At 36.7% G+C, this 12,196-nt stretch overlaps 1 protein-coding gene across 16 annotated transcripts in view; it reads right to left on the bottom strand.

Moving 5' to 3' along the window:
* Positions 1-12,196, bottom strand: part of DDAH1 (dimethylarginine dimethylaminohydrolase 1) — a 242,429-nt gene that overhangs the window by 33,891 nt on the left and 196,342 nt on the right. For all 16 annotated transcript variants that reach the window (XM_078451734.2, XM_078451737.2, XM_060626383.3 and 13 more), the window contains one exon: positions 5,936-6,035. In XM_078451734.2, the coding sequence (XP_078307860.1) occupies positions 5,936-6,029 (94 nt within the window). In that variant the 5' untranslated portion in view covers positions 6,030-6,035. The remainder of the gene's footprint in view (positions 1-5,935; positions 6,036-12,196) is intronic.

Here is a 12,196-nt window from a genome sequence, read left to right as displayed (position 1 = left end):
TGAGGATGTACTTAATGTCTCTGAGCTGTCCACTTAAAAATGGCTAAATGGCAAATTTTATATTATGTATATTTTACCACAACAAAAGAATAAAATTTTCACTTAGGAAATAATAGAATTAAACATATTAATGTGTAATAAAAAATTAAGTAATAGCAATGGCTTGTGAGGAATGCTTCCTTCCCCTCCCCCCACCCCCAATTAATAATTCTAGGCATTTGTGATGAAGTCGGATTCCCTGTCTTATAATGATGATGTAAAGGCTGAAGAAACTATCTGGGTAAAGCAAGTTTAGGGCTGACTGGTCTTCAGGTCTGACTTCTAAGAGATGTCCTTAAAACTTTTATCTTTCGTTTCAAATCAAAATGCCTATCTACAAAGTACTACAGTTTAGGAGAATGGAACGTTCTACTTATTTGGCTTTTCTGAAATTCCATAAATATTCTTCTCAGAAGGCAAAACCCTAAATAAAAATGGTCTCCAACTTAGAGGCAAGCAAACAATTATAGTAGATTGCATTAGGTAATATATAATTGTGAGGGTTTTTAATCTCCCTGAATACTTTGAAAAAGAATTATACATAATATGTGAAAAAATATTCAAATTGAAATCAGTATATAGTTTGATCCAGAACATTAGGGTAAAGTATAAGAAGAGAAACCATGTAAAAAGAATTGCTTGATAGACTTTATAATGTTACAACTTTAATCCTCATGATGTCCTTATAAAATAGGTAAATGACATAGGTCAAATGATGTTATGACAAGTTAATGGCTTATTCTGTTGGAAGATGGGAAGATTCCTTGGTGGTATACTGACATGTATTTTTGGTTTGTTTGTTCGTTTTTGTAATGGTATGTTTATGTTGTCCCTTGAGAAAACTCACTACATACAAATCAAAACTTAACTAAGGGAAAGGGTCTTTTATTTGACAAAAGTATTACTCACTTTACTAAAAAAGTCAGCTGAAATTTAAAAAGCAAATTTCTTTAATTCTTTTAAGACAAAAATAGATTTATAAATTAGATTTATACACAATTTTTAGGAAAAACATCTAACGGATTAAGCAAATTTAAACAAATTTATAATGGGGCTTGCATACTATTTCTATTTTAAAAGACTAAGGTAGCAAAGTACAAAGAAAAGCAAACTTGTCTCTTTAAAAAGTAAGTTGGACTTCTGTTTCTAGCAGTATGGTAGACTATATCCCCTAAATGGCCTTTTTGATGTAAGTAATAACTTCTAGAACTGCAAGATTAAAAAAAAAATTTGTTGTTGTCGTTACGTTTCTTATGTCATCTTTTTTTCTGTATCAACTCACCCTCTCACCTTATTCTTTTACAGAAGAAGCCAGGTCATTTGTCCTATTGATGATCCTACAGCCTGGATTCGGCTGGTTGCTTCCTTGTGTATCATCTAACATGAAACTGTTCCTTTATCCTTTGTATTTTCAGTAAACTGATAGTTTCATGTAGATGCTTAATTAGATCCTTGTTCAAAAGATTTTTTTTGGATAGGACTACTTCTGAGGTGGGGCTGCACTATTGCAGCACATCATGAGGCACATGACTGACTGCCACGTTTTCAGTGATACTAGAATAATCTGTGTGTTCCAGTGGTATTTTGGAAAGGCCAACAAAAAATTCTCTGCTTAATAAATGTCAGCCTGATTCCTACATTATAAAGTTCTCCGTCAAGCTTTCATATAAAGGTTTTAACATCGTGTGACCATCATTACACAGATCCATTAGTTTATTAGGAATCTACATTTACGGGCTAGAATTCTAAAAAGAAAAACTTTCTTAGCCAAGTATTTGGCTTACTTGAAATAGAATGCATAAAGGAAACACAGCTAAATGCCTGAATGTTTCCTTCCCTTATGAACTATCAGGGTAATGAGTTGGGTGTCCCTGCAACTTGCAATAATGATTGATACGTTTTTTAAAGAACACAAATGAGTCAAAGAATAAATCGTAATGGAAATCAGAAAACATTTAAAACTTAATGATAGCAAATATATATAAAAACAGGAAGGATTCTGCTAAAGCAGTACTTGAAAGTTACAACAGCTTTAACTACTTGCATTAAAGATGAGAAAAGTTTCAAAATTAAAGAGACAAAATTCTAGCTTGAAATATAAGAAAGAAAGAACAGAATAAAAACAAAGAAATTTGAAGGAAGGAATTAAAGACAGAAACAGGAAGAGAAAAAGAAATATACAAGAAAGAGGATTCAACAAAACCCCAAATTGGTTCTTTGAAAAGATTAATGAAATCAACAGATCTCAGACACAAAAGAAAAAAGAGAAGGCACAAATAAACATTATGAATGAAAAGGGGACATAGCTATAGTGCTATGCAGCTTAAAACAGATAGTAAGAAGATATGAATAAGTTTATACCCAACATTTTGAAAAGTTAGATAAAAACAAAATATTAGAAAACAGAACTCTTGAAAACGGACTCAGAAAACCCTCAACAGTCATGCAATCATTTGAGGAACTAAATCAGTTTAAAATCTCCCGACAGAGAAAACTAGGGCCTGTTTCTAGGTAAGTTCTACCAAAGTTCAAGGAATGAACAATTCAAATAGTACTGAATCTAGGGAATGGAAACATAGGAAATATTCCCAATACATGTCGTGAGGTTAAGATAACTCTTTTACCAAAGCCAGACAAAGATAGCAAGCAAGAAAAATTACAGGTCACAGAAACAAAAGTCTTGAAAAAAAAAATTAACAAACTAAATCCAACATTGTAGTAAAAAGAGAATATATCACAATGGAGTTTGACTTCACCCCAGGGATGCAAGACTGACCAATACCAGAAAAATTAATTAGTGCAATTAATCACATCAGTAGATGCAAGAAAAAAAATCACACACATTTCACTGGAGTAAAAAGTTTATCACCTGAAACTCCATTTCTAGTTGTTTACTTGAGAGAAACTCTTATACACATTCCCAGGAGACACACACAAGAATGTACGTAGCAGCACTGAAGACAACAGACAAAAACTGGAAAACACTCAAATATACATCAGCAGTAAAATGAATAAATTCATCGTGGTGTAGTTTTTCCATGGCATACCATATAGCAGTGAAGACACTAGCTACACACACCAAGTTGAATCAAAAACACACAAATCACAGAATAGTTCCTATAGTAGGACTCTAATCATACAAACCTGTAAGACAAGCAAAACAAAGAGAAAAAAAAAAAAAAAGAGAGAGGAGGAGTGGGGCTCCTATGGTCCTGGCAATTTCTTAAGCCAGGTGGCAGGCACTGGGTGCTCATTTTATCATTAGTCTTTAAGTTGTACATAAACATTTATAACTCTTCTTTAGTTGCTCCATATTCCATAAAAATAGAAAAATAAAAGTAGAGGTAAGTTGGTAAGTTGATGATTATTTAAGAGAAATAGGATTGAAATAATTTCTTCCAGTAGCTGCTCGCCTGACTGACAAGATTCTCAGCAGAACTGGAGTGGGAAAGCTGCTTTCCTTCTGTCCATTTCTTGATCAGTTGTGTTTTTTGTTTGTTTGTTTGTTTGTTTTTTAGTTCCTTGTTTTTTTCTTTAATTTTTATTTGAAAGAGAGAGAGCGAGAGCATGCGCAGGGAAGAGAGGCAGAGAGACAGAGAGAGAGAGAGAGAGAGAGAAAGAGAGAGAGAGGGAGAGAGAAGGGGCGGGGGGAATGCCAAGCAGGCTCCACACCAGCATGGAGACTGACACAGGGCTCCATCCTGCAACCCTGGGATCATGACCTGAGCTGAAATCAAGTGTCACCCAGGCACCCTTCAATCAATTGTTAATGAAGCTCTGAGTTACAGAAGGAAGAGGACCCAGAAAATGTGGAAAGTGCTACCTGACTCTGCTGAATCCAAAAATTGAAGGGCACCTGGGTGGCTCAGTCAGTTAAGTGTCCGACTCTTGGTTTCAGCTCAAGTCATGATCTCATGGTTTGTGAGGTTGGGCTCTGTGCTGGCAGCACAGGGCCTGCTTGGGATTCTCTCATTCTCTGTCCCTCTCTCTGCCCTTCTCTTGCTCATGCTCTCTCTCAAAATAAATAAAGAAACTTAAAAAAAATGTTTAAAATGCCAAATTTCATGTTATATATATTTTACCACAATTTAAAAAAAGGAAAAACTAATTGAGAGGTAGGAAATAGAAGGCAGGACCAGACATCAGGTGTAAATGAGGTGCCAAGCAGATAAAGATCTAATATCCCAACAGGATCTCAGTTTTGAATAAAATAACTTTCAAGATATTAACTTAAGGATTGAATGTTACCAAAAAAGTGCTTACAGATAGTGATAGAGGCAAGCCTCGATGCTTAGGTGCTTAATTAGAAGTTGGGGCAAAAACGTTAAGGTTGAAATGCTGTGGAAAGACCTCTGACCAGAGGAAGAGGTTCTTGGCATAAACTGTGCCATTACACTGAGAAAATTTCAGGGAATCTGTTCAGTTCAGCTGGTGAGATAACTAGGTGGCTGTGAGCACAGCTTGTTTTAAAGCATACTTCAAATATTATCAGTACCTGCTTACACATTATTTATTATATGGCTGTGTTCTGGTAAAGAAGAGTTTTATTGTAAGAAGTGTGATTTACACATCTAGCTGCTCACAAAAGCCTATTTTCTAAGAGAAACAGGCTGTTGTTCTGTGCTGCCAAAAAGAATGAAAGTGCCGTCAATGGGAGATACAAAGAATATTCTCAGGGGAACTTACTAGGCAGATTCGAAAGAATGCCTGAGTCTGCTCAGACATGGCCAGAGCTGAGAATGTGGCGTAGGCCTCCTTGACCCCCTTTTCTGTATTCTTATGGCTCAATGGGTGTACATACAATGCCCCAGAGGCAGTGGTAGTACAGGTTGTGCAGTGCACAACTCCAAGGGGTACTATGCATAAGCTTGCGATAAGAAAGGTGCCCCCTGGAGCTCAGCAACACAGTGGCTCCACCTAAAGGTATGTGACACTGAGCAAAGAACTCCTCAAATGTCACAGGATAAATACCTCTTTTCCAAGAAAATTCATTGTATCAAAATGTAATACAAAATATTATCTTTGTATTAAAATGAAGATGGCTATATTTTGCCTATATACAAGGGATTCAATATAAAATTCATATCAGCTAAAACCTTAGACTTCTGAGAAACTTCATGCTTTCAGTGGGGCACCTGGGCTACATTCCCAAGGAACCAGTCCTTGCTGGTAGGGATCCATCCGTGAAACAGGTATTTATTCTCTGACATTCAAGTGAAAGTAAACTCTCACTATAAGTTACAAATTGTCAGTTTAAGTAGAATCAATCTGGGGATCCAAATTTTAGCACATGACTTTTGCAAAACAATAATACAATCATAAAAGAGGAAGATTAAATGCTACAATTACTGTTTTTTTTTAGCAGCCATATTATACCCACTATAAAAACTGATTCTAGTTAGATCAATAATAGTATTAGCTGTTTATACTTGGCTGAGTTCTGCTATTATTCATCTGGCATTGAAGCCAAATCAATTTACACTGAAAATTACTTAAATTCATCTTGCTTTCCAGGAAGAAAATCATGTGTAAATGACACATCTTGAATTAAGAATCTTTTAAATACAAACCAGATATTATATCACAATGCAAAACAATGCACCCTGTAGAATGTAGTAGATGCAACCTATGAAGTGATAGGTACACCCTGATAACATTTTTGTAAAAAATAGGCAAATACTACATGCATATAAAGGTCCTAAAAGGACATACACCCAAATGTTGGATGAAAGGTCATTTTTGTTTTTTTTTCTCTTTTGTGCTTTCCTGTATTTTCCAGCTTCTCTGCATTTGGCATTTTTACTTTGGTAATTTAAAAAAACCTATAGTTAAACAAGTGAATACAAGCCAGGTATCAGAAATAGTTTTGGATAGGAGAAAGTAAGGACTAGGATACCTGTGAATAAGACATCTCCACCATCTAAGGTTGCGTTTTCATCTTTCATCTCTACTAGATTGAGCTGAAGTTTTTCTAATGCTTCTTTCATCATGTCAACCTGTTGAAAATAAAGTGATTCAGATTAATATTCTACCATTTTCTGACAAGAAAACAAATCACCTAAAACTTCTGAGTGCTGAATCATGCTCCCATGTGCACACACACACACACATAAACCCTTGCGAATATATGAATATAGGTAGTATAGTTTGGACCAGCCATGACCAAAGAGAAGAAATTATCTATTGTAAGAGAAATTATTGTAAGAGAAGAAATTATCTATTAGAAATTGTCCAATTTGTCTCTGTCTAGTCTATGCTCACGTCAGTATTATAGCCCCTTTTTCTTTTGGAGGCCGACTAGTTAGGACATATGAGTCAAAAAAGGTAGAAGGCAACACCCAATCCTCAAATTCTTGCCAGAAAGTACAAGATTTAATTTTAAATCTTAAGTCAGTCAGTTAGTCAGTTAGTAAGTCAGTCAGAATTGCATACACACAGAGTAATATATGGAAGAAATAATAATGACAATAACCAGTAACTTGAAATCTCAGCCCACAGGATAGTCATTATTTTCTATTCAAATATTTTCTAAAATGTCAGAACATCTAAGACTACTCTGTAAATCTGAACTGTTAGTTAAATTTAACCAATGTTCCTAGAGGTGATTAACACATACAATAATTGCAATCAAACCAAAGAATAGTTGAAAATGAATTTTAGGGGCTTTCTATGATTCCAGGATATAGTTTAAAGCAGAGATATTCTGAGCTGAGTTAGGGAATACTTCTAAGTGAGGTTTATTTTAATGCAAGAAAAAAAAAATTAAGGCATAACAAATGCCCTTTGAAGTTCACAGTTTAATTCAAGTCTTTCCAGCTGCTCAACAATTTTTAGAAAATGTTTACTTCTTTGAGAGAGAGAGAGAGAGAGAGAGAGAGAGAGAGAGAGAGAATGAGTGGGGGAGGGGCAGAGAGAGAGGGAGACAGAGAATCCCAAGCAGGCTCCCTGCTGTCAGCACAGAGCCGGACCTGGGGCTTGAACCCATGAACCGTGAGATAATGACTTGAGCTGAAATCAAGAGTCAGATGCTTAACCAGCTGAGTCACCCAGCCACCCCTCAACAAAACAATTCAAGTATTTCTGAAGGTCTGTATAACCTTTGACATGGTAAAGACATATGTCGAGACAACATGAATGGGGCTAATGGAAAAACAAGAGATCCCATGACACTGAGAGAAGCAGGTAGTCCTGCCAAAATTCAGCATGCCCAGGACACAGAGTGAATTGTCAATGAAGAATTTAGGAGACACAACTACAGCAGTGTAACTTCTAAAGTAATAAAAATATGGGGATATTCGGACAACAAGCCTGACATTCATGCAGTCAAGAAAAAAAGAGGATACAAATTAAAATAAATATATCATCTCATCCCTGTGCTGGAACTCATGTAAAAATTCCACAAACCAGAGTGACTCAGAACAATAAAAAATTATTTCCATGGACAAACGGTCTTAATGTTGTAATAAACACATCTAGTGTTCTCTTTTAACAGGAGAATAGGTTTTTCTATGTAACAGGAAGGAGAATCATTGCTGTAGCATAAAAAAAGAAGCCGAATAACAATTACCAGGGCTTGCTGGGCTACAGTGAACCCAAGAAAACACACAACTGTTTCCTTTTGGCATCTGTCTCTGGGTCTATGGAAAATTCTCTGAGCTTGAAGAGAGGTCAAGAGAATGAAGCAGCTATTGTTACATTTTGTCTCTCTTATGATGCTACTGCTTCTACTATAACTTAACATTTCAAAGATTACTAGGAATACAGCAATTACATGTATTTTTCTGAAAAATGTATATGTAATATCAACTCAGGAACTTTATTCAATTCTTAAGAGTTTAAAGAGAACAGAAGTAGGGAGGCTAATATACACCAGTTTCAGAAACACTGTATTTCTTTAAAAGTCCTGTGTCTTTCAAATTAAAGTTTTAGAGGATAAAATGCTTGTGGTTTCTTAAAAGTTAAAACAGCTGCACCAACATGAGAAAACTGGCTTTTGCGCAAGGCCAGTACTTTATTTTTTTCTCCTTAAATATTCAGTCACATCTATATAAACAAAGTCGTCAGGATACAAACATTGATGATACCATATTACTTTCAGAGTTAAGGGTATGGACAAGTTTAAAAATTTATTAAATATTAAGTAAATGGTTCTGAGAATCATAGAACCACATAGCATCAAATCGGCAATGCTAACTCCAGCGAAATTTCTGGAGAAGAAACAAGAGAGGCTGAACCCAGAGGCTGTCGACTGAGAACTGCAAACTCTTGGCATCATGGTTCCACAAAGCAAACTTGGAGGCAAACAAGGCCCAGTATTGCCGTGACACAGGGACCCACAGCAAGCCAGTCATTCAGGCAGTTAGCACACTAAATATAGCTATAGAAGTGGGAAGTTTTGCAGGAAAAGATCCAAACCATGAGCCTTCAAAGAAACTGCCCATTCTGTGGTTACATAGCCATGGTTAATGTTGACTTAATTAACTTTCAAGAGGAAAAAAAAAAAAACCCAACAACTAAACAGCACACCCACCTTTTACTGAGATGCTAACCTTGCAGGGTGGAACTTAGTGTTACTCAGGGTGGAGAGAAACTGTCAGACAAACAGTATTAATTCTAAAGGTTGAGCTGAATAGGTCATTTTCACCCATGAAATTGGAAATAAAAGGGTAAATCAGAGAAACAACTTTAATTTAAAATCTAACTACATTATTTTCATACTCCAAAGATTTACACGAACTTTTCTTCCTCCCCTTTACACTCTGCGTGTACTTGGTTTCATTCTTTTACTTTGTACTCCCATTTCTTCTTGCCCCCTTTTGGCTCCTCCTACCCCTTGCTTTGCTATAGATTCCTTCTCTGACCACAGAGAGGTTCAGATCACCTCTACGGCTTCCAACCATCCAACCCACATGTCTTCCTCAAAGCTGGTACTAGTTTTGAGGTCATTATCTTCTCCTTCTTTTCTTAGTGCCCTCTCTGCCTCCCTTTCCTTCTCTCTCTCTCTTTTTGGAGTACTCATGTCATCATGGGGTGACACAAGTCACAGGCACTTCATAGTGTAGTGTTATGATCAAGGGCCTGCAATTCAAATCCCAGCTCAGCTACTTATTAGCCAGTGATAACTTGTTTAATTTTTGAGCCTCAGTTTTCTCATCTTTAAAATGGGTGGTTGGTCATAATAGTACCAATCCCCTAGGCTCCTCCTGATGATTAAATACATGTAACACGCTGGGCACACTATAATTGCTCAATGACTATTAGATGCGACTTTTATTATTTTGGTGAATATCAGCTTATGTGGACCGAGTGACACATACTTGTACTATGAAACTGACGCACCAAAGGAAGCTGTTGCTTTTTCTTACATTTGGACAGATTTCTTATGTTTCACCCCATGACAGATTCCACCTGCTTTCCAGTGAATTAAAATGACACATGTTTTCTGCAAAGCCAACGTAAAGTTAGAGCACATACACTGAAGACACATTTAAATTTGAATCATTCCAGTTTAATTTCCTGGAAGCTGTCAGGCTATGTGGTAGCTTTCTTGTCTAATCTCTGCTTTAAAACCACCCCGCTGGATGTACTAGATAAGGCGGTAAGTGGACCTGTCTGCTAAGCTGTCCCACAGGACTCAAAGGGGCATCAGCCAAGATGATACAGAATGATGACAGTTCCTAAGACATGACCACTCTAAAGGACTCAATCGAAAGAACTCCCACTCTTTCTTAATGCCTGGTCCCTTTTCTTACCCTTTGTGTTCTACTCTCTTACCTTCTTTCATGGCCCTCATTTCTGTTCCCTCATGTGTCCTTCATGTTTACATCATCTTCCTGTCTTCTCATCTTACTCCTTTTGGGTTTTCATGGTGAATGGAAAGAACTGGGGATTTGAACTCAGGCTCTACCACTTATTAGGTATGCAACTTGGGACGAATTATACTTCCTGAGCCTCAGTTTTCTAATCTGCAAATTGGATAGTGCTTCCACTCTAACAGGAATTATGTAACAAATAAGCTAATATATACTGCCTGGCACACTGTGGTCAAAACCAGTAGCTGCTGATGTTATTGTTTTGCCCTAAATTAACTCAGTGCTTGGTTTGGATTCTGGCTACCTTTCAAAAAGAAATAAAAGATACAAATATACCATTTGATCCCAACTCTTCTTGCAAAATTTCCCCCAAATACAAAATACTAAAATAATTATAAAACCTTACACATTTTATTGGGAATTTATACTCCCAATAGCTTGTAAGAGCACTGTCATTAGTTCAGTATTCTTTACGTAGATGCCAATATTTTCAAGTTGGCCCTGTCCAAAGTTGCTTTTGTTGCCTATTTTCAACAATGACCACTCTGATGTTTCATATCTTCCATTTGGATGTGGTGAATGTGCTCACAAGGCCTGATGAACAGTTTTGTGCTGCAGTCCCATTAAGAGTCTGCACGGACGTGTCTGCCAAGCTGCTTTCCTTTAGCTGCTCTGCTCAGTGGCGTGCCAGATGTTATAACCACGAATGAGGACACTGGCATTGGCTTGTCTGTGGCCAACATAACTCTGTTCCCCCCAGATCTGCCATGTGCTAGGAGCTGTGCTATCACCACTAGATTTTCAGTGCCCATTTCAATGTTCCAAGTACTCATCGTATTTTAAGAGCTTTAAAATTACACTGTCATCCTATTCACACTCTTATCTAGCTCTTAAGAGCTGAATAGCAGCAACATAGCTTTGTTGGTAGTCATAGATAATGCTGAGGAAGCCACTCAAGAAGCTGATGTGATGCCTCTATCATGCCAAGGCACAGCTGGCTTGAAACTTGTTGATACATCAAAGTTACACTGTGTTGTCCCTGGTCACACTCAAAAGGTCACATTCCATTTGTTTATGCCACTTTAATGTTCTTTGTCAATCAGCACATCTTTGTTCCTGTGGCCACTTGGACTAGTGTACATTTGGCTGATTTTATAACAATACTTCAAGTCTCTATCATACTTTTATATATCTTTTCTCAGCTAGTCAACATTTCAGTTCAGCAAACTTTTAGTAGATGCCAACTTTTTTTTTTTTTTAACCTGGCTACAAATATTTAAACACCAAACCATAGTCCCTGTTCCTGGGAAGTTAACAAGCCAGCAGAACAGATATACCTTATGAATATATAGTGATAATAAAATGAAATATTTGTTGTGATGCTCACAATAACTTGAAAAGGAAGTAAGGGCAGGCATCAGTATACCCATTTTACGTATGAGTAAACTAAGGCTAAAGGAAGTTGACTGACTTGCTGAGTCAAGCTTTCTGAGCCCATGCTCCTGTTTGTGTTCCTATTCACTGCACTGTGTGATTATGATTTTCCCGAAGCCTCCAAACAAAGCACAGCCCACATCAGAAATGAAGCTCATGCCTTCTGTTTTCCAACTTTGTACACTCAAGTCTACTTGGTATTACAAGATCCTATTTAAGAGGATCCAGATTCCATGACCTCTTCATTTCAGAGATGGGTGACATTTCTGTATACGAGGGTCTTAGGATGCTAAGGTGCAGTACAATTAAAACACTAAGTAATATGAACAGAATGTATAAACCACATCAGGAATGTTCACCAATGACAGCCTGCATATTAATTACCACCCTTCAACTTTGGGATGCCTGAGGTTTGTTCAGTGGTTTATTCCTTAACTTTCCCATGTGTGCTAATTAAATTACTAAAACTAACCAGAACTACCAAAAAAAAAAAAAAAAAAAAAAAAGATCAGAGAGAGGCATAACATACTAAATGACTGAGTCTGAAAAATTCCTAAATAAAAACATATTGGAATCCTCTGCTATAATTTTAGGACAAAACTCTTAGGAGGAATTTACTTAGCAATGATAAAAGCAAACATTTGTATAGTCTTCCTGTATCAGACAGACACTGTCTTAAGAATTCATCTTTAATAATCTAACCCTCATAACCCAATAAAAGTCGTACAAGAATTATCTGTTTTAGAGACAAGGAAGCAGAAGCACGGTAGGTGACTTGACCAAGGTCTTACAGCAGCAGAGCTGAGATATGAACTTAGAGAACTTTACTCTGCAGTTTGTGTTCTTCTCTCCTATACAACTTGTCACTAACAAGATAATTTATATATCTACTATGCAGTCAGACAAAAATA

Source organism: Panthera onca, chromosome C1 (genome assembly GCF_046562875.1).
Source record: "Panthera onca isolate mPanOnc1 chromosome C1, mPanOnc1 haplotype 2, whole genome shotgun sequence".
NCBI classification, from domain to species: domain Eukaryota; kingdom Metazoa; phylum Chordata; class Mammalia; order Carnivora; family Felidae; genus Panthera; species Panthera onca.
Note: the sequence above shows the minus strand (reverse complement) of the source record. Positions and strands in the feature narration are given on the sequence as shown.